This window comes from Lemur catta, chromosome 1, assembly GCF_020740605.2.
Source record: "Lemur catta isolate mLemCat1 chromosome 1, mLemCat1.pri, whole genome shotgun sequence".
NCBI lineage: Eukaryota > Metazoa > Chordata > Mammalia > Primates > Lemuridae > Lemur > Lemur catta.
In genome coordinates this window covers 88353131-88379462 of record NC_059128.1, presented here as the reverse complement: position 1 = coordinate 88379462, position 26332 = coordinate 88353131, and the positions used below count along the sequence as shown (strand labels likewise).

The following is a 26332-nucleotide window of genomic DNA, read 5'->3' as shown; positions in this document are numbered from 1 at the left end:
CAAAGACCAAAAAAAAAACAAAAAACCTCTTATCTTTACAGCAGCTCTTGAAAAGTCAAGTCAGATCTTTAGCTACTTATATGCTGCAAATAAACAGGCATTAGGGTGTATTACATAATATCCTTTGAAATCAGGGCAAATGATTATTCAAAATGTCAATAAAGTACATAAACATAAAGTATATAAGTAAAATATTACTGTACCAATTTCTTTAAGACATTCCCTTTATGAAACGGCTATAGAAAAACCATATCTACCAGTATATTTTTATATAAAATAATCATTTATGCCATTTTCTCTTACTAAAATTTAAATCCATTCATTAATTATTAAAGGTCCCAGCTTTTTTTTAATTGTAATTTTTTTCTGGCATTTAAAACAAACCACACATAAATATTGCTACACCCACTAAACACAGGTGTTTAAGCTAAAACTTTCAATAGATAAGAAATCTAACAGTTTAAAACTAAAAATGTCCTACTCCAAAGAATCAAATACTGTGACCACTTACAATGCAGAAAAGTAATTTTTTCTTTGTGTAATGCAACCTTCTGAAACAAGTCCAACAACTGCTCCAATGCCATGCTTATAATCCACATCTAAGTTCACACACATACTTTTTAATTTCAGACCACATACATCATTCTTAATTTTAAAAAGTGAAATAAATATAATAGCCTTTACTCTGGAAACAGAATGCATTTCTAATATCAAGTTTCTGAAGTTCACATCCTTGTTATCAATGAGTATGCAGTTAAATATATATTTTCTACAATTGAATCTGTAACAGTATGAAACACCAATATCACTGCTCGGTTAATGAAATATTCGAAGCATCTACTACATATTTGACAAAGTATATTTGAAAGTTCCTTAGAATGTATTATTAATTGCAAAAATTGAGATAGTCTCAAAATATTAGTAAAGAAAGGGAATATAAATTGAGAATTTTTTTCCTTCTCTCCCCCAAAAAGTAAATTTTCAAATGATTACCAGTAAAAGGAAGGAGGTGAGAGAAGAGTTGGGGTTTGGCTAACGTTTTATGATATCCTTGCAATCAAGGATAATATTAGCCTTTAGGCTATTTAAAATCTAAAAATGTTTATTCTACTTATTTGAGATGTAAAGGACATGCTATATTTTCCCAAGCTATAATTTCATAATTAAAAATGAATTTTAGTAAATTAAATTTAGTGTATACTTTGAAATGGAAACTTTTTAACATGTAAAGAGGTGTAAAGTTAAATTGGTTATAAAATTAACCTTATTTTCTGATGTTTTATTCTCATAGTATTTTAAGAAATCAACTATCATTTTACTAACGGAAATATAAAGCACCAATCAAAGAAGAATTACTGAGTTTCAACCCAGAGATCTGACAGCTGGTTTTCTTAAGATGATGCTATCATAGCTTTATTTTTTTCCATATCCGAGCACTAAGAAATAAATTTAAACAAAAAAATTATAGTTTTTATACACTAGAATGGACCTTGCTTCTAGCATGTTTATTTTAAAATTATGAGTCTTAAAAGTTAGAAACACAGAAAGTACATAAAGAAAAATGGGATAAATGTTTAATAATGATGGAGAATAGTTATAAATATACCAAAAATAAATTTAAACAAGACAGTCCTACTGTGAAAATATAAATCTAATTTAACTTCCTCTAAAAATTATCCCAATATAATCTCAATATAAGACAGAATTCAGCCATTTAATAGGTGTCATTTAAAAATAAATCTAAGTTTATATTTATTTTTAACATTTATTCATTAATATTTTAAAGAACTCAACAAAATTATTGATTTCCTACAGATTTCCAAGGGAACTGCTATCTTTTAAAATAAATAAATCTTACTAATTACTGCTTGACTCAATTCCACCTTTTATGTGCACATATGCAATACCTCAATGTCATGAAGAAAGCTATTAAAATGCTTTATATTTTTACACTAAAATGTATCACAACACCAAAATATGAGTTTCTGGTATAAGACATCATCTTACCTGATCCACTGAACTGACTGCTTGCCAGTGTAGTTGGTCTGGTTTTCCCACTATTAACAGGTGGGGAAAACATCTGCAAAATAATCCAGATATGTCTGTTAGTCCTGAAATTTTTCTAGACTCACTGCAAACTAAAGTCCACCAAGAGTCATCAATTAGTTACTAGATTTCAGAGGGCAGCTGAAATAAAATTGGAGATATATTCAGACCCAGAGAGGCAAATACACTGAGTGATGCTATTTCCTAACACTATTTGGAAATACTCATTACATTCTGTGCTGAAAACCCAATCACTTACACGAGAGATTCCAAAATTAATAAGTTTAAACAGTATATTTTTAACCCATGATTTTCGCTTTGGAACTAAGTAAATCGCATTACATTTACCTTACAACTTAATATACATACACAGAATCATACCCAATGAAATTATTACATACAGTAAGGATTATAACACAGTTTATAAAGCAGGTTTTGGACCTGCCTCCTAGCAGCAAGTTAATAAAGGAATTCAACCCATTAGAAATAAGGGCAGCAGGCCCTTTGGTTTCAGCTGATATTTTTAAGTCAGTTCCCATGCTAAGAACATATCTACACAACACACACACATACAAATACGTATATGTCTTAAAACAAAAGTCCTCAGCTCAAAAGGATGGAATTTCTAGCCCTGGACTGGCTTTCCTGCAGCTGACATCTTTCAAGGTACCATAAACTATATCAGATGTTGGGGAGGGAAATGGTGAGAAGTGTTGAAGAAAAAATAATTTTTTTTAATATAAAATATCCAATACCTCTAATAATCATCAAGGTCAGGGGGTGACTCAACCAAAGCTCATGATTGCATTGTTTTCCTTTTAACTGGTTAAATCAAATGACCCCTCTGGCATTAAAGTTTTAAATCTGCAAGTCTAGACATTACATCAAAGTTCAGGTGTCCAACTTGGGGGAGCTGGACTCCAGCCCTGAGAACTACTGCTCAAAGCAGATGGAGTTCATGCTGCCTAGTCTCCACATTGCTTTCCCCCTCTTTCTTTCTTTTTTTTTTTTTTTTCCGGTAAACCTCAGCAGAACCCCGTGGAAAGCTCTCATACCGCACTGAAGTCCAGCAGGTCGCTCAACTCCTTGTCGGTCCCTATAACGGCCATGCGTTGTTGCTGGGGATTCATCTTCGGCCACTTCTAGCAGGTCCTAAGGTAGAGGAAAAGGGCTCAGCGAGAGACCACCGAGGCCCAAAGTATGTGAGGGGATGGAGCGAGGCGTCGGAGAACAGGAAGAGCGCAGGGGGCGCCGGGCTGACTTCCAATACCCCCACTCGCTCCCACCGCGGCGCGAGCAGGGGGCGGGAGAGCTCGGCGCCCGCGCCGGGCCCCGAATGCACGCGTTCCTCCGCGCGGCCCGAGAGCAACGCGGCGGCTCCCGCAACTCGCCGCCTCTCCCGCAAGTTTCCCAGCCGGTCTCTGACCCCTCCCCGGCGCCCCCCGCTCCGCGCCGCCGCCAGGAGCTCAGCGCTCCGGGCCCGGCCGGGGCAGGGGTCTCGAGGAGCCGGGCGAGGAGCAATTCGGCGTCCAGCGAGACGAGCGGCGGCGAGGGGAGATGCGAAGTGACTCACTCGCTCGGCAACAATAGAACTGACAAGTTGCGGGGAACGCGCCGCTCGCAGGCCCGCGTCTGTGGCCTCCGCCGCCGCCCGGACGTCCCCGGCGGGCCCGGGGGATCGAAAAGCACCCCCTGCGCGTCCAAGGGGCGTTTGTAAAAAGAAAACAGAAACGCCGACAACTAGTCTCGCTCTCGCCCGGCGTCCTCCTCCCCCGGTTCGGCCTCCTCCCACTTTTGCTGCCCTGCCCGGGACCTGCCGAACAATGAGCCTGGCTCTGCGGCCGAAGCCGCCCGCTCTCCCGCGCGCCCCGGTGCCTGAGCGCCGGCCCGAGCCGAGCGCCAAGCGGGGCGCGCAGGCCGAGCGCGCCGCCCCCGGGCCTGACCGCTCGCGCCTCGCGCCTCCGCCCCCACTCCGCTCCCCAACTTGGAGAGGACCCCAGGCTTGGCGCTGTACAAAGGGGTGCGGAGTTGGGGTGCGGGCCGGGGAGCCCCCGCCCCGGCAGGGACGGAGCGGCGCCCCGCAGCCTCCAACCGCGCCATGCCGTCCCCCTCCCGTTCGCCACCCCGCAATTACCTGCCGCCCCGTCTCCGCATCCAACCACCCCGATTAAAGTTCACTTTGGCCAGGAGAGCGGGCTCGGGCTTCCCTTTGCACCTCCCGGCGGCTCGGTTCACTTTGCCCCGCACGAGCTCTCGGGTCCGGGCGGGAGAGGCGGCTCTCGGTCCTGGCCGCCCCTTCCTCCCGGGGCGGGCTGACGGTCCCCCCGAATAGAACTTGTGGGTCTCCTCAGGCGGACATTTTTTTCGCTGAGGCGGCCTCAGCACCGCGCTCGGCTCGCCTCCGGATCCCTCCGCGCCGGGAAGAGCCCCGGGTTAACCCCTTCGTCCCCGGCCCGCTCCCGCCGCCTAGGAAGTGGGGCCGGCGGAGGGGGCGGGGAGAAGCCGGCGGGAACGGGGAGGAGCCGCAGCCCGGCCGGTGGACAAAGCCCGCTGTCGGGTGAGGCGGGCTGGAGTCGGGGCCGACGGGGAGGGGCAGGAGGCGCCTGCAGGCACACCGGGGAGCAGGGCCGGGCCGCCCGCCGAGGACGCCTCCTCCGGGCCCTCTGGGAACGGGGCGGTGGACACCGCGGCGCCTCCTCGTGCTTGTCTCGCTGGGTCTCGAGCCCCGAAGCGGAACAGCGGAGACACAGCTGTGGGCGCATCTGGATCTGCCGGCCAGACCGCCAGCCGGAGGCCGTCCGGAGCCCGAGGCCGCAGAGCACTAGAGGCTGCCGTTCCCAAGCAAGTCAGTCAGGACGCTGGACGCCACGCTGAGCTGGGCCCAGCGGCCCCGGCCCGGGGAGGCTGCGCTGCCCTCAGCGCAGAAGCTGCGCGCCTGCGGAAGAGAGACCCAGCCGCCTCGGCCGCTCTCGGAGTAGGTGCGGCTGGCCAAATGCGGTGCTGAGCCGAATGCAGGAGAAAGGGTAAAACCTCCCTCAAACCACACAAACAGTGTGGGCTTCAGGTTTTCAAACATTCCACTCAACCAAGCTCCCACGTCTACAGTCACTTCCTCCCACCCGAATCCCATTTGAAGCCATAGAATTGTTCAGTGGGAAGAGTTCTGGGAAATGGATCAAGCCATTCTCTTCGTTGAGCAGAGACAGCCCAGGGAGGTTCTGTCACGGCCACTATCTTGGTGCGCAAGTTCTGACCTGGGTCTGAAAGAAGCCCCTGGGTAGAAAATAACTAAACCTTGATTTTTTCGATTCCAGGGTGGAAGTAAGGTCTTCTTGAATGGCAGCCAATGTTTTGACTCTTTTGAGTCAGTGAGTGCAGTAAAGATGAGTAAGGCCCAAACAGAAGAAACTGAAGAAAGATACATCCAAAGTAAGGAATTGAAGGAAGCAGCTGATGCCTAAGGGCAACAGCATGGCAAGAAGGAGCCACTGGATCCTGAACTTGGATGGAAACGGAGGTAGATGAAGCTACACAAATGCCATTACTGTGCTTATTAGAATCATTTCTTTGTATCTGTGGGGAATTGGTTCCAGGACTTCCTTGGATTGTGTAAGGATGCTCAAGTCCGTTATATGAGATGGCATATTCTCCCGTATACTTTAAATCATTTGTAGATTGCTTACGATACCCAAAACAATGTAAGTAGTTGTTATACTGTATTGTTTAGGGAACAATGACAAGAAAAAAAATCTGTGCAAGTTCAGTACAGACGCAACCATGGTAAGCCTAACTACATTTATGATTTGCGGTTGGTTGAATCCCAGGAATTGAAAACCCAGATATGGCGAGCCTGCTGTACAACCAGAGCTGTCCAGTGGGAGAACGCAATTATGGTTTGGGGGTGGAGGTTTCCTTGGCGTTGTGTTGGCAATAACAGGGCCTTATGCTAGCTCCTATGGTACCCTAGCATCCCCAATATCCACTCCCCCTTATTTTGGTAAACACCCCGTTTTCAGACATATCCCTGTCCCAGCCACCTACAAGGAGCATGTGGTTCCAATCTAAGCAAATTATCACAATTCCAATCTAAATAAGTAAGCATAATCCTATTCCCTGCCACAGTTATTGGTTGACAATGGTCATGACACAGTCTAGGGCAATGAGAGGAAGCACTTTCCTGGGGTCTTCTGGGAAAGTTTTTCTTTCATTTTTTGAGAGAGCTTCAGAAACAACCTCTTCTTTCTGTGTGTTCTCAAAAGAACAGAGGGCCCCTGGACAGTGAGTAGCCATCTTCCGAACACCAGGTCTAGCCAGGTTGAAATAAAGCAGATGTGAAGAAAGTATACACAGAGAGAGATCTGATCTTTGGTGACCTTTCTGAGTCTCTAAATCAAACAGCTTCTGAAGCCAGGTCTACCTTCCTTGATTAAACCAATGGGATTTGGATTTTCTGTTGTTTGTAATCCAGTGTGTTCTAAGCAATACAGGCCCAATGACCATGTTTTTATGGCAAAGACCTAAATATCAGGAAGTCTGATTAGATAACTTTTGAGGCCCCATTCTTAGGTGATTTTCTGCTGTTATAACAGAATACCATAGACTGGGCAATTTGTAAAGAGCAGAAGTTTATTTAGCTCACAGTTCTGGAGGCTGGGAAGTCTAACGTTAATCTCAACAGCCTTCTTGCTGCATTATCCCATGTGGAAGGGCAAGTAAGCATGCAAGATAGAGAGAGATGGGACCCAATATATCCTTACATCAGGAGCCCACTCCTGAGATAACTAACCCACTCCTGAAATAATGGCATTAATCCATTCATGAAGGCTCTGCTCACCCAAGCTCCACCCTCATGACCTAATCACCTCTTAAAGGCCCCACCTCTCAACACTTGCATTGAGGATTAAGTTTCCAACCCATGAACTTTTGGGGGGACATGTTCAAACTATAGCACTGTGGTAAGATTCTATGGCTCAGTGGTAAAACTGGAGAGAAATCTTGGGGAAGGAGAAAGCATGGAATTCTATGTGAGAGATTTATGGTATTTTCAGGAGGAAAAGAGAGCCACTTTCTTCTCATCCTTCTCACAAAGCTAATTGAGATGAAAAAATAGCTGTCTGCCCAAACCCTCAGTCATGGGACTCCCTCATTCCTTAGGGGACTGACTTACACGTATCGTGGCCCATATAGTTTTACTTCATAATTTGCCTTCCTCATTAGATTGTAAACTCCTTGAGGGTTGGGACTCACATGCATCTGTTAGTACCATGAACCTATAATAGTGCCAAGAGCATAGTAAACTCAAAAAGAGGGAGCTGGAATTAAATCTATCAATCATTTGACATTATAACATGGAATTATTTTTCATGCTGCAATATAGTCTTTGTATATGTCATTTTTAATAAGGGAATGTTATTCCCACCAATGAATTTCCTATAATTCTCCTGACTTATGTGGAAAACAAAAGGAATATAAAAAGTGGAGTTTTATACCACTTATAACTAATTTCTGGGCCTTTGCTGACCTGGCTAGATAGAGCCAGAGGCCTTTATTGGAAATCTCAGAGAGAAACAACCAAGTAAAACAAATTCAGTGTTAATTAATATACTATCTGTGTAGTATAATATCAATATAAATCAGTGTTGAAAAATATTTAATGAACATTTTTTACATGCAAGATATTGTGCTAAAGGATTTTGGAACAGAAAGTCTAGAACGTACCCCGCCCTCAAGAAGGTTATAATCTAATAGATTTTAGTTCAACATTGACAGTAGCCTGCTCCTGGACAGACACAGGAATTCTATCATCATGTTTCAGTCCCTACTTTCTAAGAGTCCCCCATTTTATACTGAAACACACACACACACACACACACACACAATATCAGGGAGACCTGAGTTGCCCAGAAATACCTTTATAGCCAAAAGGAACAAGACCTGAAGCAATGGGCCTTTTGCTTCCTTGGGAAGATTGTCTTGACCTTGGCTCCTTTTTTAGAAGACAAGCATTCTAGAAAGCTCAGAGGAGAAGGAGAGAGCTAATCAAGTCAAGTGGTAAGTGGGTATAATAAATTACTATTTGAATGGCATGAGTGGCCTCCTAACATTATCCAGTTAGATCCAAGGTTGATGGCTAATGGACTGTTTGGTAGCTCTTTGCTCCAAAAGGGAACAGTTGTCCCCTTGAGACTAACAGGAACAATTTCATGTAACAATGAGTTTAATAAGAAGCCATACATTCAGTCCATAACATTCCCATCACTGATGAACTAAAAGCCAAGACTTTTTACTCTATAATAAGCCAGATTCTACAAATGACCAACAGTCCATTCTCCCCATTCTTTTCTATCAGCCAGCAAGAACCTTCCACCTTTGTGGGATTTCCTGGTAGAGATTTCACATTTTCTCTCTGAATGTTGACAGATAAAAATAGTTCTCTATTTCTTGCTACTATCATTTTTATCCATTATTTAAGCCATTTAGATGGCTTGTATGAATGCTGCATTCAGATTTGAGGATATGCCCCTTAATGGCCCATCTTAAACTCAATGTGTTTTCCCACTTTAGTTTTCTTTCTTTCGTATTTCATAAAAATACATTTACACCAAAATCAAGACAAATTCAGAGGCCAGAAAAGGGGGAAAAATGTATTAAATTCTCTAGAACATCAAACCTAGAGAGCCATAGATTTCAATTTTTAAAAACTCAGTATAGTTGATCAGATAAAATGAATAACAACCTCCCTTTTCCATATTCCTTTGTGTATCTTGGCACAGTGTCTAGCAAATAGTGTATGCTCAAAAAATATTTGTTGAAAAGTGAATAGTTCTTCGCTTTTAGGTAGAAAAGGCAGTTGAACACATGCTTCAAATTTTGCTGCATCCCAAAACCACACTAAGATATCAGTAAAGAGATTTTTTAAGTATTTTTATTATGGAAAATTTCAAACATAAAAGACAGAATAGTATTGAGAACATCTATGTATTTAATCACCTATCTTTCATAATTATGGCCTCTTCATCTCTCTTTCTTCCCCCTTTTCCATCTCCATATTAAGTTAAATGCAATACATCATATCATTTTATAAAATGCTTTTTAAGGCTTCAAAGCATGGAAGACAAGAGAAGAGACAATGACAACAAAATTTGAGAAGCTTAAAAATAGATGGATGAATGATAAATGACATAGAAGATTAATAAAACTAAATCCTAAGGCAGTAATGAGGGAAATAAAAAACCAAACCCATACACACTGCAGAGTCACCAAAGACTCATAACTAGCCAGCTCCAGGTGCCTCTTGAAGTGTAGGTGAGGAAAGGAGGAACTACTACAAGAGGCAATCAGATCCCCAGATTCCTGTTTCTACTCCATACAGTCAGGCAAATGTCTCTCTCCAACCCAGGTAAAACAGTGCAAATATATTCTCCGCAAAAGGTGAAGCAGAAGGTCTGTAGGGGATAGGAGGATTAAGTGAACATTTGTTTATTGTATGCTGAGGCTCCCAGCCACTCTCACCAACTTGGCTCCCAGAATCCTGCAGCCAGACTTTCTATTGTCTAGGACATTAGAAAATCCTTGTCTGTGGAATCTGATCAACCCAAGGGAAAAGACCTGAAGATACTGATTCCCCAGTTATAAACACAAACAAATAATACATGGAACTTTACAGCTAACAGACCGGGACCTATTCACTCACTTTCTCATCAGCATTTTGTTGCCCTGTTCTTGAACATGAGCAAACTACCAAGGATTATCAGACATCTGAAGGAAGCTCCTATCTTGGAAGACAGAAACCAAAACAAATAACAAAAGGTGAACTGGTGAAAACAGACTAAGCAAGGAAAAGAAAACTATATATATATTACATATATATAATATGTAATATATAGGAGAGAGTGGCAACCATGATACAAAAGCAGGGATTGTATTTTTTAAAAGAAGAAGACACAAGTTTTCAGAATACAAAAAAGAGCCTTAGTATTGAAAACAAAAGAGTATAAATGGAAAAAAATAAAATAAAAAGGATTGGAAGAGAAAACTAAGGAAACTTCCTAGAAAACAGAGCAAAAATCCAAATAGTAAAGGCTCAAAAAAAAAAAAAGGAGAAAAATCATTAATAAAATAAACTAAGAAAAGTTTCCAGTACTGAAGTACATGAGTTACCAAATTGAATGTGTTCATCGATTGTCCACCACAATGGATCAGAATATATCTATACCATATGATCAGGAAATCCGAGCACACACAGCAGACAAAAAGAAGACCTTCAAGCTTCCAGATAGAACACAAAAGAAGACAAATACAAAGGACTAAAACTAAAAAAATGTTATTTATTGTCCAAGAACAACACTGAAAGCTACAGGGCAATGGAAAAAGACTTTCAAACATTCTAAAGAAAAAAATATTTTCTAAATTAATAAATTGGGAGTATTTTTTAAATAAATCTGTATATTCTTTTAAAACTAAATATTGTTTTTCTCCAGTTTGGATCAATGTGACTTAGGGAAATAATTAGGGATATACCCCACTGGATCCCAGACAAAACATACCATGGCATCACCTGCAAAAACACAGTTGTTGCTCTCTGTTTTCTCAGCATCTCTGAAATATTTTGAAAATATTAGTGTCCTCTGAACTTTGGCAAGCAAAAAATCTTATTATATTATTTAATTATTGTATTCTGCTTTGAAAAAGTCAAATCCGATATGCATATTTCTTTTTTATTTTTAGAGGAGAGGTCTCACTCTGTTGCCCAGGCTGGAGTGCAGTGGCTATTCACAGATGTGGTCATAGCGCACTGTAGCCTTGAACTCCTGGGCTTCAGTGAAACTCCTGCCTCAGCTTCTGAGCTGGGACAACAGGTACGAACCATCTTGCCCAGTTCCCAGTATGCATATTTCTTATAGTCAGATCTCATTATTCACTACAATGAGGGAAGCATCCCAAACACCAAATCAAAATACCTTTTTGCAATCTCTCTGCCAAATGCCTAGGAACTAAGCCAAATAATAGAACTATCTTGGAAAAGCTGAAAAACAGCAGACTACTTATTTTGCTCCATCTATTTAACCTGTCCTTGTTTGGAATTAAGAAGTTTGAAAACTTATGTGGAGTACTAACAAGGGCTGAATACATCCCACTAGACTGTAAGCTCCATGGGGGCAGGAAATTTTTTCTTTCTTTATTTTCATTAGTATAGTCCAAGCACCTAGAAGACAGTGCTGGGTACATAGTGTATACTTAATAGATATTTGTTGAATTTATGAAAACCTGAAAGAATAAATGAATGACAGTGGCAATTAGGTGTCTACAAAACAGCAGCTAAATCTCTAAGTACATACTCAGGCTTCTGAAAAATGAAAATAAATTTACAATCATAATTTCCTACTGACCACCATTACAACCAAACCTGTGAAAGAATGGTAGTGGGCATTTGTCATAGTCACAAATGACCATGATCTTTTAAACAGCCTTTCTATATTAAAGGACATTCCTGTGATATGATTCTTGCTTCCCTGATATGCAAGTCAAATCCAAAATTCTCAAGACCCTGTGCAGCCAGAGCACAGACTTGTGACCTAGGCACCTGGTCCAGACTTTGGTTTGGCCGTGAGCAGCACAAGGAAACAGGCTATGACAGCAGCTGCCCTTTTGTCATTTGGTTTTTGATCTTTTCCTTATTAACTTGTGGAGGCCTTAACATAATATCAGACTTAGCCCTCTTTCAGTGATATTAGTTGCAAATATTTTCCCTTCTAATTTGTCTTTTTAAAAAATTTATTGTAGTCTATCTGTTCCTCCTGCATGAACAGCTGGATTATATGAAATACTTCGGAAGGATTGTCTCCATTTGAGATTATAAAAAGAAAATTCACTAATAATTTTTTCTAGTACTTTTATAGGGATATTTTTTGGGTTTAAATCTTCAACCAGTCTGGAATTTGTTTTGATGTAAGAAGTGAGCTAAGGATCCAACTTAAGTTTTCCAATTGGCTATACAATTGGCCCTCAAACATTTATTGACTACAATGCTCTGAATTACACATCTAGAATAAATTACTTAATCTCCTTCTTCAATTCACGACGTTAAAGAACCTGTGTTCAATTATCAAGAAAAAAGTGGGAGATAAAAGAAAATGAGATAATCAGGAGAACTCAAAGTTCAGAGATTAAGATTTTATGAGATTTCTGTTAATCTATCAGTCTTTGTCACCTGGAAAAACAACCTGGTGTCTATAGTTTATAATATTCCCAACAATTCTTTTTAAGAACAGCCATCCCTTCTGTAGTCTGATCATCTGCCAGCCACCAAATACTTAGCTTTTTAGTCTGTAGAAGTTTTACTTTGTTGGAGAAAGGAAGCACTTATTCATGTGCTTTAATGTAGTAAGTATTCTTTGCTCTTTGTTTTTTATCTTAATATCTATTTTAGAAATAATTAATCCTTAATCTGTGGGGGTAGCCTACACAAATCTCTAAATATGTAAGCTGACTTCAATCATGCCATTATAAGCACACATGAGTTAGGAGCTCCTTCCTTAAAAAGACACTCGATACTAGAACCCTCCAAAAGGGAAAAGACTGGCCTTGAATATATGAATAGATAGAACAAGGCCTGAGATTTTCATGGAAGTAAGAAAATTCTTTCTTGGTTTTCTCAACTCCTCTTGTGACCTAAGTTATCTTACTTCTAAGAACAAACAGCTAGATATCACTTAGTACAGTAGTTCTCAAAGTGTGGTCCCTGGACCAGTAATATCACTATCAGTCGGCAACTCATTAGAAATGCAAATTCTTGGGCTCCATCCGAGACCTACTTAGTGAGTAGAGCCACATCCCGGAAACTCCAAAGGTGGGGATAGCAGTCTATTTTTTAACAAGCCTTTCCTGTGATTCCGATGCATGCTAATATTTGAGAAACAATGCCTTTAGAGTAGTGGCCCTGTGAGGTCCTTAACACCTCAGGATAATTAAGATGAACATAAACTGGGCTGCCAGAGTATATTTACCTTGAACAGATAAAAACCACTGGAGAAATGTACTTAACAAGATACAGCAATACTAAAAGGAATAAAAACTTCTTTCTTTCTTTCTTTCTTTCTTTCTTTCCTTCCTTCCTTCCTTCCTTCCTTCCTTCCTTCCTTCCTTCCTTCCTTCCTTCCTTCCTTCCTTCCTTTTTTTCTTTCTTTCTTTCTTATTTATTTATTTTTGAGACAGAGTCTCACTCTGTCGCCCCAGGTAGAGTGCAGTGTCATAATCACAGCTCATTGCAACCTCAAACTCCTGGGCTTAGGCAATCCTCCTGCCTCAGCCTCCCAGATAGCTGGGACTACAAATGCAAGTCACCAGGCCCGGCTAATTTTTTTCTATTTTTGGTAGAGACAGGGTCTTGCTCTTTCTCAGGCTGGTCTCAAATTCCTGAGCTCAAGTGATCCTCCTGCCTTGGCCTCCCAGAGTGCTAGGATTACAGGCATGAGCCATTAATTAACCACTTTTAAATGGTTGCTAAAAGTGAAAGTTATTGCTGGTGAAAAGTCCAGCAAAAGGACACTAGGTGACACCAAGTTTAGCTTCCACTACATGTCAGATCATATATATCTTTTATAAGTCATTGGCATCTTAGGCAAGTGCAATCTATTATAGTCATTTTGTTGTTGAACATTCATGAACAGCCATGAGAATACATGGTCAGTAGTCTCAAGTTGTTAGGTGCATATGCCCAGTTTCCCTCAACTAGGAGTTCTTCAAGGGTAAAGACTATACAGTATTTTCTTTTTCTTATTAATAATTGTATCTTCCCTCTAATGCCAATAATCCCTCAGTAATTGTTTATTAATTGAGAAATTGTATTTTCAGTGAAAGCTACCTTGTCTTGTAGTATATTCCCCTGGGTGATTTGCTAAAATGAATTGATTGACTTGGATTAGATTATGTAAATTGCACTTAATTACCCACACTTTTATTTGAGCAGAGTTAGGGAACAATTGTTCTTATATAATGCAGAAATATTTTATTTTGGGACCATCTGTTGAATTTCTAATTTCACTGCAACAGCATTTTTATGCAATTACACATTCAGTTTTGGTGATTGGCACATTCTTCTTTAAATCCATAATGTCTTACTATAATTTTTCCTGTTTCATTTGCATTATAAGCCTACAGGATTATTTTTTATTGTTTCTAATCTTTAAACATTAGGCTTAAATGTTCACCTTAAGCTTTCAAATTATGTTCAGTAGCATGATGAAAGGATGCCATCGAATATTTTAAACATCTTTTACGTTGAGGGGTATCAACTTCCTCTGGAATTGGGAATGAAAGCTAAAGAAAATAGTAGATGGGACTGGCTCATTATTTCCCAGGTCTTTGGCTACTCTCATCCATTCTGTTTCTAATGGGCTAATGTTTTCCATTTTGACATTCGTCAACTTTTATAAGGTATTCTTGATGGGATTAAAACTGGCAAAAATGTAAATATTTGTTGCCTTTTAAATTTCTGAAGTTGCATTTAGTCTTTAGATATGACTTGAAGTAGAATTAAAGAAGTGAAAATGAAAGCATTAGTAATCATCTAGATTATAGTTTCATATCCTTCAGTAACATTTTTATTTGAACAAGCAATTTAATATTTTATTTCCCTTTTAGCCAAATAATACAGTTTTCTCTTAGAAATGTAGCTTCATTACATTCATTTCTTGAATCAAAAGTGCTCTGATTTGTTTTTCCAATGAACTCTGTAAGAACAGAGCACTAATCTATAAGAAAAAAACTCTGTAACTTGGCTCTCCCAAAGTGTTCCTGTATTGACTTGTGTGACTGTCAGTCACACTTGAATGGAGCTCACAATGCTAATGAGAAATCAAAATCATAGCCTTATCCCCAAAGGATCCGTTAACTTCTCGCAGAGAAGCAGGGGTCTCTTCACCACAGATCAGTCCTGACCAGCTCAAAAAGTATTGGTCCCAGAAGGACAGAGCACAAGAATGCAGCTAGCCCATCAATAACATCATCTGTGTTGTTTTTGCTCCATCCGTAGAATTGAGCTGATTTATAGATGGGTACACACAGGGAACTTAAAGAAAAGAACTATTTGAAACATTAGAATGATTAGCATGAACTAATAGGTAAGACAGTGGGGGTGGGGAGGATTACACATGCTCAAATGAGAAATAGTTCTCTGCATGTCAAAGATATCAGTGCAGTGTTGTTAAAACCTAACTCTTTCAGTCAATATGTCAAAGTGGGCCCATGATTTTGCCTATGCTGTTAATTAAAGAAACAAAGATTTACACACAGTAGACAGTTCAAAAGCTTTACATTTTAAGACAAAGTATATAACAGAATGTTCATGAAAGAGGGCTTTAAAATAACTAATATGCATATCTACCTATCAAGGATATGTGAGTTCGATGAGATCCCATGTTACAACTGTCAAGTTAGCATGGATATTTTAAAAATCATAATGATCAATGCTGGTGAATATGCAGTGATAAGAACACAAAAACACTACTGGACAGAATGCACATTAGGAATTAATACATTAGTAATTAGTAAAAACCACTATGAAAAGTAACTTATCAATATATATCAAGACCCTTCTAAATGCTCATACTTCTGACCTAGTAATTCCATTTACAAAAATTTTCTACTTTCAGCAAAGTAGGGGCAATGGTTTTATTTGTGGAGAAAAATATTTTATTTATAAGATAAAAAATAGATATTCAGTGAAAAGGAATTGATAACAAATTATGGTAAATCCAGAGAATTTTAAAATTTGTGGTATTTTTTAAATTCCACAGTTTTTTAATGAAATTTATAAAATTTTTCTTAAAATTGGAAAAGGCTAATATCAATGTTATACAAAAAAAAAGTAGACTGTGAAATCACAAAAGCATGATCTCCTTTTTCTGAAATTACATTTCCTTACATTTGATAGTAAAATTTAGTTTCTCTGTTTCAATCTATGACATTCTCTAAAACACCCCTGAAATTTACCCTTTGTTTTTTCCCACTCCTGCTCTTTTGCCAGCCCTTCTCTATACCCTTAGTCTAGTTCTTACTTAATCTCTTGCTTTAGTGCTAATCCACCAAATAGGCATGTGAAATTTAGGTAATGTTTCTCACACCTATATTCTTAAAAAATCTTGCCCTAAATTGTAAATAACTTTGTGCTTGATAAGTTTGCTGTTATTTTAAAATTAATGTTCATTTGATTTTTAATCCTATAAGTGATATACCTTTATATTAAAATAGAAAAATACAGAAATATAAAAAAGTGAAAAAAAATCTCATACAGGTCCACCACATAAAAACAACTTTTAGTAGTTTAGAGAATATTTCTCTTATCTTCATTATGTCTTACTGTTAATTTGAAGAGTTGAAAATAACTGGGCCTTGTGCCTCTTAAAATCTATTTTTTCTAAATAGAAAACATAGAAAAGAATTAAAAAGAATGCATATTTCATTTCTAATCCCATCAAAAAGAGATAACCATTAAAGATTTTTTGGTATAGTTCCTCTTTTTTCTAATCTATGTATATGTACATCAATGTGTGTGTATACATATGTAATATATAAAATATATATATTACAAACTTAAAATTGAGATCATACTCTCAATATAGTTTTATAACCCAATTTTTTTTTTTTTTTTTTTTTTTTGAGACAGAGTCTCACTCTTTTGCCCAGGCTGGAGTTAGAGTGCAGTGGCATCAGCCTAGCTCACAGCAACCTCAAACTCCTGGGTTCAAATGATCCTCCTGCCTCAGCCTCCTGAGTAGCTGGGACTACAGGCATGCGCCACCATGCCCGGCTAATTTTACTATATATATTTTTAGCTGTCCATATAATTTCTTTCTATTTTTAGTAGAGACAGGGTCTCGCTCTTGCTCAGGCTGGTCTCGAACTCCTGAGCTCAAATGATCCACCCACTTCGGCCTCCCAGAGTGCTAGGATTACAGGCGTGAACCACCGCACCCGGCTTATAACCCAATTTTTTATGAAAAATTTCAACATACAAAAGTAGAAACAATAGTATAATGCATGCCTTTGAACTTCTACCCAGCTTCAACAATTATTCATATATTCACACCTCCAGATTAATTTGAAGCAAACATCAAATCATTTCATTCACAAATATTTCCTCATTTATATTTAAAAGATAAGGATACTTCTAAAACATATAATGATAATATCATTACCACATCTTACAGTTTTTATAAAAATGCTTTAATATCATCAAATATTCAGCCAGTGTTCAAATTTCTCCCAATTGTCTCATGAATGTTTATTACAGTTGATTTGTTCAAATTGAGATTCAAATAAAATCCATGCATTTCATTGTTTGGTACGTGTCTTAAGTCTCTCAACCTATTGCTTCTGTGTCCCCTTTTAATTGATTTGTTGAAGAAAAACTGGGTGGTCTGTCCTGTAGGATTTTTCATAGTGTGGATTTTCTAATTGTAATTCCCATAGTGTTATTTAATATGTTTCTTTATCCCTGGTGTTTTCTTACTGTTTAGATACAAAGCGTTGATCAAATTTTAGTTTATTTTTTGGCAAGAATTTTTATATGGGATGTTATATATAGGAGAAAAATAATGTCTGCTTGTTAATCTTTTTGTGAAGTTAGCCTCATTAATGATCATTCCCAGCTGCATTATTTCATTAGGGGTTACAATATGATGATACTCTACCATTTCTGCATCAATTATTAGCTGGAATATTCTGTAAAGAGAAACCTCCTCTCATCAGCTATTAGGTTACCCTGAGGTACAATTTATATATGAAAAATGAACTAGATGCTTGATTCATTCTCTTTACTTACCAGTTTTCAAAATAATAAATTTGTTTCCTCCCATTTTCCAAAGGTACCAATGGAGGTTTTTTTGTTTGTTTGTTTTAGAGTATCAATCTTAGCTAATAGATTAAAACATATTTACTATGCATCAATCCATAACAGTTATCCTAATTCATGCTGGATCTGTCCATACCCTGTCTGATCAATGGGAGCATTTTCAAGTTTGTTCCTGAGTCCCTTTTTACATGACCCCGAAGTCTTTGATACTTAGCTTCTGGTGTAAAAAGATGTTCCAGGATCATCTTGTCATTTCCTGCTCCAGTACTAGAACTAGTCATTTCTCCAAGGAGCCTTGGAAAAGGTTATTTTTCATGGCTGCATCTTATGCATATACCATTACTTATTTAACCAGTCCGCTGTTTGGGGGGAGAGGCTTTATATAGTTTCTAATAGTTCTCTATTTATTATAAATACAGTCGTGCACCACTTAACAACATTTTGGTCAATGATGGATCACATATATGATGGTGGTCCTATAAGATTATAACAGAACTGAAAGATTTCTATCACCTAGTGATGGCATAGCTTTCATAACATCGTGATGCAACACATTACCTTTTCTATGCTTAGATATGTTTCGATACACAAATATTTACCATTGTGTTACAATTACCTATAGTTTTCAGTACAGTAATGTATTGTACAGGTTCATAGCCCAGGAATAATAGGCTGTACCATATAGCCTAGGTGTGTAATAGTCTATACCATCTAGATTCGTGTAAGTACACTCTATAATGTTTGCATAATGATGAAATCACCTAACAATGCATTTCTCAGAACTTACAGTGTTGTTAAGCAACACATAACTGTACTTAGCTATTTTACAGAAATAGCCCATGTATAAGTGACTGATGATGTACTTATAAATATTTTCTCTATTATTTAATGTTTACAGAAAGGCTAGTCAATTGGTCTATTTATGGCCTGGCCCATAAATGAGGGTACATCATTCGTCTATCACAGATACCTTCCTCTAGAGTGGAGATTGCAAACAATGAATTAAAAGGTGGTAGCAAACATGTTTAAAAAACCTCTGGGGGAAAATGCGGGGGGGAGACATATATATGTTTAATCCCCAACACTCATCAGCCCCTAAGGATATTCTGCTTCTCGGAACTGAAATCCCTCTCATAGTTTCTGGAAGTTTCATTGCCAGCCAAGAGGATAAGATAAGCCTTGATGGGAGTATGATAAATGGAAGATTTTTATTGGTAAATTGTATTGGAGGTGGGTCATTGATAACTACACAAAAGGTTATAAAGTCACTCTCTCCTAATCACCCAAAATTCCCTATTTGGCTGGTTAGAAATAATTGGCTAAATGTTAAAGTGAATTAAGACATCTTCCAAATAAATGTAATTGGTATGCATTTTGTAGTACTAAAAGTTTTCTTTAACTTTTGAATGTGATGCTTCCAATTCTAATTGATGTATCAGGCAATCTGCCTCTTTCCCAGAATGTTTAAAAGTTATTTTTCTAAAACTCCTGGGCAGCAACCCTTTTCTTTAGGAAGAAAATGAAGGTATAATAGCAGTCTCGAGAAGTAACCCAGCAATGGTATAAGCAGTCCTCACATATTTCCTTTATTTAATCAGTTTATACGGTCAGGTTCTGTGGGATAAAGGTGTTATTGGTCAAAACTCATTAAGTAAAGTCAGTTGCAATTCATATTTCAAAAATAACTCTTACCCAACAGAACAGTTAACATTTACCCCTCAAATTATAGGGGAACCTCTCTCTGGATAACTTTCCAAGTAAAAAATAAATTTAAAAAATTATAGGGGACCTTAATATGCTTAAACAGAACTCAGAGTGGGCTTGATACTGTACAGTTTCCATGTTCTTCTCTCATGATACTTATAGTCTACCATGCCATAGAAAAGTGATATAAATGCATTCCTGTAGGCAGTTATGTTAATTTCTCTTTCTTCTTTTTTTTTTTTTTTGGAGACAGGGTCTCACTCTGTTGCCCAGGCTACAGTGCAATGGCACTATCATAGCTCACTTTAACCTCGAACTCCTGAGCTCAAGCAATCCTCCCCAATCAGCCTCCTGAGTAGCTGGGACTACAGGCATGTGCCACCACACCTGGCTAATTTTTTATTGTCAGTTTTTGTAGAGATGGGGTCTCACTATGTTGCCCAGGTTGCTCTTGATGTCCTGGCCTAAAGTGGTACTCCTACCTTAGCCTCCCAAAGCACTGGGATTATAGGCTTTTTTGTTTGTTTGTTTATTTTTGGTAATTGTGAGGGTAAGGTTGTATGGATGATTATGGTTACCAGATAAAATGCCCAGTTAAATTTGAATTTCAGATAAACAAGGAATAATTTTTTGGTATAAGTATGTCCCAAATATTACATGAAACATACAAATTCTAAAAATTATTGGATTTGTTGTTTATCTAAAATTGAAATTTAACTGAGTGTCCTGCATTAAATCTAGCAACCCTATGGATGAGTAGAGCATACTGGTGACTGATCTTTGAAAATTAAAAAGAACTACATGTTACATAATATAGAGCAACACTTCTCTAATTTTAACGTACATACAAATGACCTGGCTTCTTGTTAGAAAGCAGATGCCAATTCTGCATTTACTGGAACAGGACTAGAGACTCTGTATTTCTAACAAGCTTCCAGTTGATATTGATGCTGCTGCTTCATGGACCGCTGTTTGTGAAAGCTGCTTTGGGGTGGGGAGGGATTTTTTTGTTTTTGTTTTTTGCCTGCCCAACATCTGAACTCTCAGGGCATGAAGAATTCACTGATACTTGAGTCTGGAAGAAGGTAAAGCCTGAATCACACTATCTGGAAACTGAAAGAAGTTGTCAAATACTCACTTTACCATCCTCCCTTGCAGCCTAGATTTGGCTGCATGACCTGCCCTCCACTAATAAGAAGCACCTGCATGGCTCTGAATCAGGAACTAGTAACACAAAGAAGCAAGGGTAGCAGTCAGTTCTTTCTCTTGCAACAATGCAATTGTGGCCAAATTGAGTTCCCAAAGCAGAGGCAGTGGTGGTCCAAGGGGCAGAGTCCTGCATACTCAGCTGCATCAGTAATAGCAGTGTTCTCACTGGGCTGCCTCTGCAGCATGATTTGGGACATTGTTCTTGGCTGCACCACTCTGAGCTTGGTTCTTGACCTTCATAATGATTCTGTAAGCTGCCCAATTTCTTTGCTACTAAATCAGACAGGATTGATTTTTGTTACTTGAAACTAAAAACCCCAATGAAGCCAAAGTGTCTGCCAGAAGATAGCTGGCTTGCACAGTCAGCTGGCAGTATATGTATGAGATGCCACCTAGGTCACCACTAAGGATGAACTCTGCTTCACAGGGTGAGGATTCAGAGAGAGAAACAAATCCCCTTTTGGTGGAAGGGTATCTATGTCCTGTCATACATCTCTATGCCTCCTGGCAATGAGGTTTCTGACAATAATAATTGCTCTTGGCTTAATAGGACTAGATTTATATGCTTAGCCTTGGCACTAACTAGTTATGTGACTTTGGGCAAATTACTTAGCCTTTATGGGCTCCATTTAGTTGGCTGTGAAAAGGAGTTAAGATTACATGTTTCTATTATTACATTTGTTCATTTATAATTATTTGGTTTTTTTTCAGCTTTATTGGTGTATCATTTACATATCATAAAATTCACCCACTTCAAGTGTACAATTCAATGGCTTTTGGTAAATTTATTGAGTTGTGGAGCCATTATCATAATCCAGTTTTTAAACATTTTCATCACTTCGATAAGATCCTTCATGATCATTTACGGTTAATCACTATTCCCACCGGTGGCCCAGGCAAACACCAATTTACTTTCTGTGTCTATAGATTTGCTTTTTCTGGAAATTTCATACAAACAGAATCATACAATCATAACTATTTGTTACACTAGCCTTCTGCTATACACACAGTCCCCAACTTAGGATGTTTCTACTTCACAATTTTTTGACTTTCCGATTGTGTGGATGCAATAAGCATTCAGTAGAAACCGTACTTTGAGTATCTATACAACCATTCTGGTTTTCACTGTAAGTACAGTATGCAATAAATTACATGAGATATTTAATACTTTATTATAGAATAGGCTTTTTGTTAGATGATTCTGCCCAACTTTAGGCTAATGTAAGTGTTCTGAACACGTTTAAGGCAGGCTAGGCTAAGCTAAGATGTTCAGTAGGTTGGAGTATTCAATGCATCTAATTGACTTATGATATTTTTGGCTTACAATGGGTTTGATGGGACATAACCTCATAACAAGTGGAGCAGCATCTGTATAGTGAGTTTCCAGAAGGCCTATATCTAATGGAACTGTTTATCTACAATGCATAGTATTGTTTTGTATTTATTAAGGGGCCAAGCAAAAAAACTGATATTAATACTTATGAGGTAGTTGTTGTGAGGATTAAATAAATCTATTAAGCTCTTGCTACTCTAAGTGTGGTCCCTAGACAAGCAGCTGATTAGAAATGTAGTCTTGGGGCCCATTCCAGACATAATGAATTAGAATTTGCATTTTCATGAGATCCTCAGATGATTCATATTGTCATTAAAGTTTGAGCAGCACTCCTCTAGAATGTAAGCTCCATGAGGGCAGGGATTATGTATGGCATATAATATGTACTCAGTAGTATTTGTTGTATGAATAAATGAATGGTGATACATATGAAAGCATTTTGTGAACTGTTTAAAGCCTCATGTACACAGGATTGCCAAAAACCAGAAGTGTGGATTTTTGGCTTAACTATAAAATCTGTTAGAGAAACAGGTTGGACTGACACTTTATAATACCAGTTTATATATGGAAGCAAGTATATTTATTTTTCTTATATCTGAGTGACAATTCCATGACAAAACCCAGTTTTAGAATAAAAATATAATAGTCCCTTAACTGAAATGGACTTTATAGTGAAGTTATTAGCATGAGAGTTAATTAGGGAACTTCTTACTTCTAAAGATTGACAAAGAACATTTATTGCAGTTCTTTTTTCTGTAAGAGATAAGACCTTGATCAACAGCTAAGAAGCCAATGTCAGACTTCAAGAGACAGCATTGGTAGACGTTGTATAGTTATCATCAATCTCCAACAAGGAAAACCCATCTACTTTTCCACTTAAAGTCTTCTGGCTCGAAATGCTTTAATTTATTCATTTAATCATTCTTCAAATCATCAAACATTTATCAAATTTGTCACTCTTTGACAAGTGCTGTGCTAGTCCTTTCTGATGGATTGCCAGGTACAATATTCTTGAGTAGTTCCATATCAATACGATGATGATAGCTTTTTAACTACATGCACTAACAAAAGACTTTTTATGATTTATGAGTTCGTGAGTGTTAAAGTCTTAAGATGCTATTAAAATTCAACCACATTAGTTATATATTTAACAAATTTATTGAATAGGGTAAAGTTATATTTTCCAGATAAATCCAGGCTATATAGTTAACACTTACAGAACAGACATTGTTTTTATTTAGGGTTGCTCAAGGAATATAATAGGGGTGTCCTGGAAATTTTCCATTTGCTCCTTTAGATCCATTTTTCACCCCATTTGTCTTGCTTTTTATTGGAAGCTGACCACTACAGACTACACAAACCACACCCTCTGGTTTCTGGTTTGGTTTGGCCAACTGGAGGCACCAACAGAATTTTGGAGGTTGAGAGGAAAACAGGACAAGTGTTTATTCCCCAGTCCTTTGCTGAGCCATATTTTGGCAGTGGCTGCATTTCTCTATTTATAGTCATGGCCTTCCTCAGGTATCCCCTTCCAAGCTACAGCTCTTACAGGATTCCACTAAAAACTCCCTTCCCTGCTCCTTCAGGCTTATGGTCTTCCATTGTTGCCAGTCCGTAAGTACTTTACCATTCCTTGTTGGTTCCCTTAACCTTCACATCCCTCTTTACATTGATTGACCCTTCATTAAGCTTTGTTTACCCTCTTCGAGTGTGCCACCTTTAGTAATACAAGACAAGGCCATAAATCAGCCAGTACCTAAGGACTGCTACTAAGTTGGCACTGTTAAGACATATAATACATGATCCTGCTCCTGAGACACTTACGGTTAATCCAGTGAAGGAGAAAAACTCAACATATGTCAAGCAATTAGGAAATACTACACATTGGTATCTAATGAGAGAAATCTGTTTTTTCTGCTCAGTATCCAGTCACCCTTCTTCTGATAACCATACCCTGATTTTCCTCTTCTATTACTCTCGATGTCTTTTAGGTGGATAGACTTCACTTTCAACAACATAAGTAATGATGTGAATAAGGCCTGACCTACTAGATTCCTCTGGCCACATGTCCTAATCAAAGCCAAAGAAATGTAAGAAGACTTCTGCTGACACCTGTGGGAAAGAGGTATGTGCACTTCCACTGAGATTGCTAACAGTAAGGATTACATGTACTGGAGCTGCAAGGAGCCACCATATGGAGTCTGAAAATGAAGCCAACATAGCTTAAACCCTTGGATCAAGCTATGCCTTAAGCTAACTTGTTTTTTGGTTATGTGAGCCAATAGCCAATATATTCTCTTTTTCTGTATAAATAAATTTGAGTTATGGGGGTTTTTAAATTTTGTCACCTGCAATTAAAATAGCTCTAACAATTCATAAATTGGTATCAGGAGTAGGGATTAGTAAGAGAAAGATCCAAAAATGTTGACTCACTTGATTCGGATGAGGCACCATCTATACCGGGCTGGTAATTCAACAGCAAAGCAGTAGATTAAACTAGCACCTGTTGTATTCTGGGATTCAGAATGTGTGCCTATCAATGAAAACTGTTAAAGGATCTGTTACTAAAATGTCAGTTACTAGAATACCAACTATTGCTTGTTAGCTTTTAGTAAGATCCTATAAGAAAGACTTAAACTGAGGACTGAGTTTGATTTATTTAAGGCAGAGAGGAAAAGATACCATTTTGTTATGAATGACCACTTTTACTTATAGGCTCCAATAAAAGATAACAGAAACTTCAATAATATGGAGCCATAAATGGTTGGAAAATCCCCAAGAGAATGTTAATGTCAATGAAGGCAAGAAATGGATAAGACTAGCACTTGAGAAAAGTCTGAACACTCTCAGCCCTCTCTCAAGCAATTCCTGCCTGCTGAGAAAGGTAAGTTATCCCATTCTACTCTCTCCACCACCAGTGCACACACAACCACCACCCTTGATATTGTTTTAAATTGTTCTCAAGCAGAAACCAAAATGGAGGTCATTAATCTAGTAGAATACCAAGGCCTATTACTAAAAACCAAAAACGGCCATATTGGAGTCTAGATTCAAAGACTGCAGCAAATTCCTCTGGCTTTGGAATATTTCCCCCATGGAATTGGCCAGATGCAAATAGACCAGAAGCTTACTATAATTAAAATCGTATTGTGAGAGAAACCCTAAGTCTGGAGAACAAAGGCTACGTTACTTAGCCTTAGCACTAACTGCTGTAAACAGATAATACAAATGTTTGAGTGGCTTAACACAATGGATACCTATTTTTGACTTTCGTAAAGTCCAACATCAATGCTCCTAATCAGCAGGTGGACTTCTACAAAGGCATTCAGCTATCCAGACTCCTTCCATATTATGGCCCTACTATCCTCCAGGGTCTTAGAGACCTTTCGGTGCAGCCAGAGGAGGGGAAAAAGGGACTGGCAAAGGCATGCTTGGTTCTTAACCACATTGGCTAGAAGTTATATACACATCACTTCCACTAATATTCCAATGGAGATAATTAGTCACATGCCTTTACCAGGTTTAACAGGGAGGCTGGGAAATGTAGTCCCTGGCTAGGCAGCTACTTCCTAGTAACAGCTCTATACAATAGAAGAGGATGGCAACTATTTGGTGGTAAAAGCTAGTTCCCTTTGCCATAACAAGTGATTTTTTAATCCACACTTGATCAAGAAGGAGAATGCTGAAGAGGTATGGTCCCTAGAGGATCATCCTCCCCATTGTCCATTACGATGTGGCCATGGAGGAACAATGGATGAGAGATCCTCCAAGAATAGAACACATGGCAGCCAGATTGGTTGACCAAAGAACTTCCTTTCCTCTCATGTTAGGGAGTCCTTGCTATTCTTGTCTAGCAAGATATGATATATGTTATGAATTGGAGACCACTGTGTGTTTGCTATTGTTTATATTTCCAAATATGAGTTTTCACTGTAGTTTTTTCTTTTTCTATCATTATATATTAAGTGTTTTACAGCTGATTTTATCATCGAGTCTCAGGTTTTACTAGACCATGAAAAACTATATTGTTGCATGATGGAGGCATGCATATCACATTGCTATCCTGGAGTTGGAGTTGTTTGTAGTACTTGTATATGAGGACATTTTTGGTGGTAAAAAATATTGTTGCATTGAGTAGCCATAGACATTGATGAAGGCATATGTAGGGGGGAAGAGTGTTTGGAGAC

General features: G+C 38.6%; 1 protein-coding gene and 1 long non-coding RNA gene across 5 annotated transcripts in view; one reads left to right on the top strand and one right to left on the bottom strand.

The window, feature by feature from the left end:
• TCF12 (transcription factor 12) overlaps positions 1 to 4520 on the bottom strand; it is a 346996-nt gene extending 342476 nt beyond the window's left edge. For 3 of the 4 annotated variants that reach the window (XM_045529980.1, XM_045529997.1, XM_045530003.1), the window contains exons 1-3: positions 4181 to 4520; positions 3102 to 3198; positions 2008 to 2080 (exon numbers count right to left, since the gene is read on the bottom strand). In XM_045529980.1, coding sequence (XP_045385936.1) covers positions 2008 to 2080; positions 3102 to 3176 — 148 coding nt within the window. In that variant the 5' untranslated portion in view covers positions 3177 to 3198; positions 4181 to 4520. The remainder of the gene's footprint in view (positions 1 to 2007; positions 2081 to 3101; positions 3199 to 4180) is intronic. The other variant, XM_045529989.1, reaches the window with a different exon arrangement.
• A 112-nt stretch (positions 4521 to 4632) lies between these two features.
• LOC123623184 lies at positions 4633 to 25019 on the top strand. The gene is made up of 4 exons (XR_006729818.1): positions 4633 to 5069; positions 5361 to 5563; positions 24137 to 24270; positions 24861 to 25019. It is a non-coding gene; the product is annotated as an uncharacterized LOC123623184 (long non-coding RNA).
• Positions 25020 to 26332: the final 1313 nt, after the last annotated feature.